Source organism: Hipposideros armiger, unplaced genomic scaffold (genome assembly GCF_001890085.2).
Source record: "Hipposideros armiger isolate ML-2016 unplaced genomic scaffold, ASM189008v1 scaffold_202, whole genome shotgun sequence".
NCBI classification, from domain to species: Eukaryota; Metazoa; Chordata; class Mammalia; order Chiroptera; family Hipposideridae; genus Hipposideros; species Hipposideros armiger.
Window position 1 is genome coordinate 1349497 of NW_017731552.1, and position 7605 is coordinate 1357101.

The window sequence follows — 7605 nt, forward strand, 5'->3', positions numbered from 1 at the left end:
GGCCCTCATATGTGGGATCCGAACCAGGGCCCTCTGGCATCCCAAGTGAGTTCTTAACCATCGCGCCACTCGGCCGGCCCAATTTAGCTGTAATTTTGATGTGGTCGTGGGAGGAGGTGAGTACAGCATTTACCTATTCCACCATCTTGACCAGAAATCCGACCAGTTTTTGCCTTTTAAATCAAGGTTGCAGGTGAACGTCACACATCTGTGGCCCTTGCTGACAGGTTTGATTTCCGCTGTACTGGGTGCTGGCATGAGTCTAACGGAGTGGCAGAGCTTGGCTTCTGCACACCCAACCGAGGGTTTACTTCAGCTCCTCCTCATAACAGAAGGTCCTGGGGCCAGGGTGGCTTTGTTCTTGAAAGAACTGAAAGCTACATAAAGATGAATGCACATCACAGGGGGGCCAGGGGGAACTTGTGTGTGTCCAGAGGTGCCTTCCTGTGTCCTGGTGCATCACACCCACTGCTCTGCATCCTTGGTGATGCCCAGGAATTCAGAAGTGGCGACTCTTGGCTGATGGTGGAAAAATCCCCTTCCCTTGGCCAACACCTCAGGGCCCAACCGACACCACCTGGTTTGACAGGAGGCCCTGGGGATTGTCTCTGGGGCCCAATTGCGATCTGCAGGTAGTTGTGCTCACTTTGTGACCTTGAAGCCGGGCCATTCTTGGTCAAGTGACCTTCCCTGTTCATGTAGGTCCTTCAGAACTTCTCTCTCAAGGTGGCATAATGCGTGTGCTTTTAAGTTAAGGCTGGCCGATTCTTTCCCGAGCATCGTCAGGGCCCGAGGTCCCTCTTCAATTGTTCTGAGAACCGTTATTCTTCAGGCTCACGTGCCTGTCTGAAACTGGACAGGTCAGAGCCTCACTTGCTTCCCATGGGTGTGCAACTTTGGGCAGGAACCCTAACGCCCTTGGATCACTGCTGCTCTGGCAAGTGGGGCCCAACAATACCCAGGTCCTCAGGTTCGCATAAGGTGAGTGAAAGATATAGGGAGGCCTCCAATGATCAAACACTGATTTGATAAGCAAGGACCCACTTCACAGCCTGCAGACAGAAGCCAAGAAACAGTTTCTTTTCCCTTGTTTGCTCACGAAGACAGGGTCAGAGGTCAGACTCAAGGTCAAGTTGGGGTCAGGGTCCCTGCTGCTGGGTCATCAGGGTCCCCGCTGCTGGGACATCAGGGCCCCTCTGAGTGGCTGGGGCATTTTTGGGTTTATGAGTATTTTTTTTTTTTGAAATTACCATGCTGCAATCTGGCTTTCAAAAACAAAGCAAAACCACCACCCGGGTCAGAGAACAGGTCTGCCCTGGAGCACTCACTGTGCCGGGGCCACCTGTGTGACCTGCTGGGTGTGGCGGGGTCTGCCCCACATGTTCAGGGAGGGGCAGTGATCAGCCCTCGGAGCATGCTCACAGCAGCCCACCCCTGGACCAGCTGCTTTTGTACCTGTGGAAAACTTGGGCCCAGAAATTCCATGTGTCCTGGGGACGCAGCCCACCCGTTTCCAACAGGGAAGGGAAGTGGGGGCAGCCAGTCCCCTGCTGTCCCATGGCCCCTGGCTCCTCATGCCCAGTCAGGTGGGCACAGTGGCAGATGTTCAGTCTATACAATTGCTTTTTAAATCTTATTTATTTAAATACAAAAGAACATTTCATTTCTTCCCAGTTAGTCTGAAAGGTGGTCCCGTGGGGAAGTTGTAAGAAAACAGCCAGCTTGGGGTCGGAGACAGCAGGATCACTCTCCCCAGAGCATCCAGAGCCAGGCCTGATGCCACGGGGAGATGATGGCTTCAGAAAGGCTGTGGTGCCCCCTCCCCTCAACCTTGTGCTGATGACTTTCCTGGCAAGATGAGCTATGGTGTGGGGTTCAGACCCACACTCTGTTCAGAACGTTGAGAGGGGAGTGGGGCCAGGGACCCTGGGGGCTGGGGGAGGGGCCCAGCACAACCTAAACCTCCTGGCCCCCTGAACTCTGTTCAAGGGCCTCAGCCGCCCTGCGAACCCCTCCGAGCAGGGCAACATCAGCCTGGGCAAAAAACCAACAGTCCCCCCTAGAAAACCTATAAACGCCGGCCCTCAAGGGGCCCAGCCCCTTCAGAGGGAAAGCCTCCCTTAATGGAGCTGCCGGTCACAGCTCACTGTGGGACGCCTTGGCCACGATCACCAGCTTGGACAGCTCAGCCTTGAACGCCCCGGGTCTATGCGATACTGTAAAAGAAGAAACATGTGGTACAGTCCTCACCACTCCACAAATGCCCAAGGTCCTGGGCCAGGGTGAGGCCCAGTGGGGTCTGGCAGGGCAGGAGAGCTGTTCCCAAAGTGGGCTGCATGTGGGAAGGATCACTGCCCCGAAAGGACAGAAGAATGGTAGAGACTGGTGGGACTGCCCTGGGGGAACTGGGAGGCCACAGGAAAGTACAAGGTGGGAAGAACTGTGGTTATTTTTGCCACGTTGTGACTGGATGGGGATTGGGGCTAGGTGTGTCACCTGCTCACACTGGCAAATTTGTTCGAGGCCCATATAAAGCTTTTACAGTAGGGTCAGGGGCTCTGCCCCCTACCCCCCTCACCTCCCACCCTTCACCCCCTAGTCACACCCTGATTCCCTGTGCACCTTCTGTGTGCCCTGGAGCTCAGGGTGTGCCAGTAATCCAAACTCCTCTGTCCTTGACCTTGACTCTGAATGGTCCTTAGAAGACCTGGAAGTGGTGCGCCTTCCAGACCCAGGCCCCTCCTCCCTACAGCCCCCACTGATGCCACCCCCCACCCTTCCACTTCATGCCTGGTGATGGCCACAGCCACATGGGTTTCTTCATCTCCTCTTTACCCTGAAACCAGGACCCTCAGGGCTTCTCCCTGACTCAGCCAGCTCCTGTGTCCACTGTCCTCACTTTCTTGTCCCCTCTTGCTCTGGCATGCCAAACCCCAACCCTAGGGCTCCCAACCCTCTCTGTTTAGCATCTGCCTGTCACGGCTGAACGTGACTCAGAGTGTGGGCTCCTGGGACCTCAGGAGGTAACCCCTGCCTCCTCCATCATGCACACAGTCCCAATCTCGAAGCTGTTCCTGGTCACAGAGCCCAGGACAGCCGGGCTGTGTGAAGGTCACTGCCCTCCCGCCTTCCATGGAGAACGAGGATGGTCCTGCTGCTCTCGGCTCTTTATCAGGGATTGGCACAGTGTGGCCTGCTGCCTGTGAGCGAAGGGTGCTTTTCACATTTTTAAATAGCTTTGACAAAAATCGAAAGAAAAATGGTATTCTGTGATATGAGAAAGTGATGCAATTCACATATCCACGTTCATAAAGTTTTGATAGACAGCAGCCATACCCGATCACTGACATGTGGGGTGGCCTTTGTCTTAAAGGGGCAGGTTAAGCAGTTTCAACAGAGGCCGCCTGTCCCGCAAAAGCGAAAATATTTACTATGAGGCTCTTGACAGGAACGGTTTTTGGACACCCGGGTAGTCCCCCCTCACCGCTCGGCCCCAATGGCCCTCTGTTGTCACCTCACCCACCTTCCCTGAGTACCTGGGTTCCGTGTCCATAATCCATTGGTACACACCTGCTGTTTTGGTCACTTCAAATTCCTCATTTTTCAGGGGAACGTCACTCTCTCTCTCAAATGCAGCTTTAGACTGAAAGAGAAAAAGTGGACTCTCATTATCAGGAAAGAAAACGATTTGGTTTGCTTCCCAAGAAGCACAGACTAAAGCCTCGTGCTTTTACTAAAGAGCTGGCTGACACTTCTGAGCACACACAAGTATCCAGAAGTGGCTGCTTAATGCACTCAAGAGATTGTCAACCTGTTTAAAGCTTCATGCCTTCCCTGCAAACACTGGGAAGAAGGCACTTAATTCATTTTTTTTCTTTAATTTATGGCAATGAGACAAGCATGACAATCTCTTGAATGTAATTTTTAAAAATAAGAATTATGCGTCTCTCAAATCAGCTAAAATAATAGTTTTAAAGTAAGAAGGGACCATGGAGAATAACTAGTTCAATAGTGTAACAGTCCATCTGATTTGTCAACCTGGGGCAGCCACGTCCACAGTTCTGTAATTAACCTGTCACCAGGTGCTGCTGTGAATGTATTTTGTACGTGTGACAGAAGTCCATCCTGAGCTGACTTCAAGGCCATTTCCCTCCATGACCTCGGAATGCCCTCAGGGCACAGCTGAGGCTTCCCTGAGGAAGAAGAAACCACACCCAGGGACATCAGTGGCGGCCGTGCCTAAGGGTGCCAGCCCTTTCTTGCCAGCCTGGCCTGTGGAATCCATACCTGTTCGGCCGAACCCTGTGGCAGAAGCCAATTCCTGGCAATAAGTCTCCTGATGCACGTCACCTACTTATTCTGCTTCTTGGTTGAATCTGGACTGATACCGGTGGTTTTCAACCTTTCTGGCCCCAGTGCAGAAGCAAGGTAGGCTCTGCAGTGTGACCAGCCTCTGAAGGGGGCCGTAGGGGACAAGGCGCTGCCCAAAGGCCATGAGCCCCCACAGACACACCAGTGAGCCACACTGCCTGCCCCTCTAGAGCCACTGTCACCCTTGCTGTCCTTGTTCTTGTCCCAGGGCTGAGCATCCAGGCCACCCTGCCCTCGAGCTTCCTATTGGCTTTTCCAGCAGAAAGCACCAGCAGAAGATTGGCAGGCGGTAGGAAAGGGACACCAGAGTGTCCATGTGCTGCTCTGCCTACCCACCGGCCTCTAGAGTCAGCAAGGTCCCTCTCTGGGCACCACCACTCCCTCTCCCCCTGTGCCTCCAGGCCCGGAGGTCTGCACAGTGTCCCATATTCTTCTAAATTACAGAATCTCCCTCTAAGGGCTCGCTATCCATCTCCTCTCTTGCCTGTCCCTCTGGGGTCTGAAAGGCGCTGGGCAGCCACCCCAATGTGCATGGCCGATACTCACATAGGCCATGCCGTACTCGATCTCGGCGCCCCGCACCTCCGCCTTGAACTGTGTGAAATACAGGTAGGACTTGCCCTGGGGCCTGCAGAGAAAGATGGGCTAGGGGTCAACCCAGGGCTGCATGTCCCCAGTTCATCAAGATGGAAACTGTTTCTAAGCATTGCTAACACTGGGAAGGGACCCTCAACATCATCCCCTCTTTCCTCTTCGCCAGAATGTTCTTCTGGCTTGTTTATTGACAAGCCTCTTTGCCTGGTAGGAGGTAGGACGGGGACCCTCATCTTAATTCACTGATGCTTTTTATTGAGTGCCAACGACATCCCAGGTATTGCAATGGGGGCTGCAGTAAAATCTTGGAGGGTGAGAAATACAGGCTGTTTTTTCTGAGGGAGAGAGGGAGAGAGGGAGGGCTGTCCAGGGCAGACGAATGGTGGCTGCAAAGTCCCTCAGAGGGTGCAAATGGGGGCAAACCCAAGGTCAGCGTGGCCAGAGCAGAGAGAAGCCGAGAAGGGAGGACTAACAGTGAGGGGACAATGATGCCTGCAGTGTGAAGAGTCCATCTGGCCACATGTGGAAAGCAAGCAGTTATGGGGGTGGGGGTGGAGAAGGCAGCAGGGAGGTCAGGGAGGAAGGAGGTGGGGGGAAATGGTGGCGTCCAGGGAACCTCCCAGCTTCTCTAAGCTCCTGTGTAGATGGAGGGTCGGTCTATGTCTGAAACCTGGAGGCCAGGCCCATTTAGGCTGCACCCCTTAGCTGAGCAATGGCCCCGTGGTCAGCAGGTGTCTGGGGCTGAGCGGCCTGGATCTGTGCCCACCCGGAGGACGGGTGCTCACATGCCCTGTGAGAGGCAGCGATCTGCAGATGGAGGAATGCAGCCCGTAACAGGCCTTCCCTGTAATGAGGGCGTCCCAGGCTCCTTGCCTCTGTGAGGCTGCCGAGGCCAGGGGGCAGTGCAGACAGGGTCTGGCCTGGTGAGCACGCTGGGATCCTGGGCCCCAGGGCAGTCCGGCCAAACAGGCAAGAATCTCCCCAACAGCACTTAGTAAACACCGGCTGTTTGTAAGGTACTGAGCAGGAGACTGTGGGACGACGCCTGCAGGTATGACTAAAATGTGCCATGTCCTTTAATAAATGTGACCGCTCTTGTTGCTGTGTCCCATTTGTTGATCGGTCCCCTGTGCACCCCGGTCCCGAGGGCAGAGCCATAGCTTGGACTTCTTCTATGTCAGGTACACAATAAAGCTTGAGAAGTCGCTTCTGCTTGTGGGGACACATTCCAGGCCGGGGAGCCAAGGAACACGATTCCACGCAGCCCTGTGCCCTCCTCCCCACCCAGGGCCGTGCACTCCCTTTCCTTCATCCCTTACCCGGGCTCACCACTCCCTCATCAAGCTGGGCACCAGCAACGGGGTTACGAGAAGGGTGGACAAGGCATCAGCCCCTGGAGGGGAGCCTGAGCCCATGAACCATGAATGTGACTGAGGGTGACAATGGGAGGGGAGCATCTGGGGAACCTAACCCCTCTCCCTGGTGCTGTGGCCACTGCCTGGACTGTACTTTCCCCAGTCCCCCCAACCCCCTCTGGGCCTCAGTGTCAATGTACTTCCCTTAGAGCCCCCCAGCCCCTGCCAATTCCCAACAGTGTGGCACTCCCTCTGTGCGCCCCTTCCCTGCTGCCCAGAGCAGCAGTGCACTCGCCCCCAGCAGCCTGAGCCAGGGCACCTCTTCTCAGGAGACCCCACTGCTGGGACACACAGCTCACCTCCAGATGGTGCAGGTGAAATGCTGGTGGTCTTCACTGGTCCCCAGACTCATCTGCCACTTCTGGGGAGAGGAGAAAGACATGGGTCAGTCCGGGACACACAGCGGGTTGTGCTTGGGCTGAGTGCTTCAGGTTTACTTCCGGTTCTGAAGAATGAGCGGACCTTTCCTGGGCCTCCCAGCTACAGCCTGGCCCCTAGGTGCCCCCACTCTGCTCAGGGGCAGTGAAGCTTCTCTGTATGACACTACAATTGTGAACACATGTCATTATACATTCAGCCAACCCACAGAATGCACAACACCGAGAGTGAGCCCTAACGTCAACTATGAACTTGGGGTGACAATGATGTGTCAATGTAGGTTCATCGATTGTACAAATAAAATGTCCCACTCTGGTGGGAGATGCTGACAATGGGGGACACTGGGGCCGGGGGCAAGGGGTATCGAAATCTCTGTGCCTTTTGCTCAGTTTTGCTGTGAACCTAACACTACTCTAAAAAACAGTCTATTAAGAAAAATAAAAACCAAAAGAAAAGAAGGGAGACAGTATACTCATGCCTGCTTGCATAAGTGTAAAGAAGTCCTCGGAAAAGACACATGAGTTCAATAATCGCGGTTACCTGCAGGATGTGGGAAGGAACCGGACAAGTCAAAGGCACTGTCAACCTTTTATGTGTTTTTCTTTTTGGATGATGTGAATGTGTTAGCTTTTTAAAAATTAAAATTTTAAAAACTGAAACATTAGGGGCCGTCCAAGTGGTGCATTGGTTAAGAGCTGGCTTGGGACGCCAGAGGGCCCTGGTTTGGATCCCACATATGAGGGCCAGTGACACTGTCCTCCACAGCTAAGATGCTGAACAACAGCTCAACCTGGAGCTGGGCTGCCGTGAGTCGCTGGCGATGGCGTAGGCTGCAGCCCCTGTTGCA

The 7605-nt window shown here is 54.2% G+C and overlaps 1 protein-coding gene across 3 annotated transcripts in view; it reads right to left on the reverse strand.

Moving 5' to 3' along the window:
- Nucleotides 1-1619: 1619 nt before the first annotated feature.
- MYDGF (myeloid derived growth factor) overlaps nt 1620-7605 on the reverse strand; it is a 16196-nt gene continuing 10210 nt past the window's right edge. Inside the window, exons 3-6 of one of the 3 annotated variants that reach the window (XM_019653357.1) lie at nt 6680-6741; nt 4918-4999; nt 3524-3643; nt 1620-2216 (exon numbers count right to left, since the gene is read on the reverse strand). In XM_019653357.1, the coding sequence (XP_019508902.1) occupies nt 2169-2216; nt 3524-3643; nt 4918-4999; nt 6680-6741 (312 nt within the window). In that variant the 3' untranslated portion in view covers nt 1620-2168. The remainder of the gene's footprint in view (nt 2217-3523; nt 3644-4917; nt 5000-6679; nt 6742-7605) is intronic. The other 2 variants (XM_019653359.1, XM_019653358.1) reach the window with 2 other exon arrangements.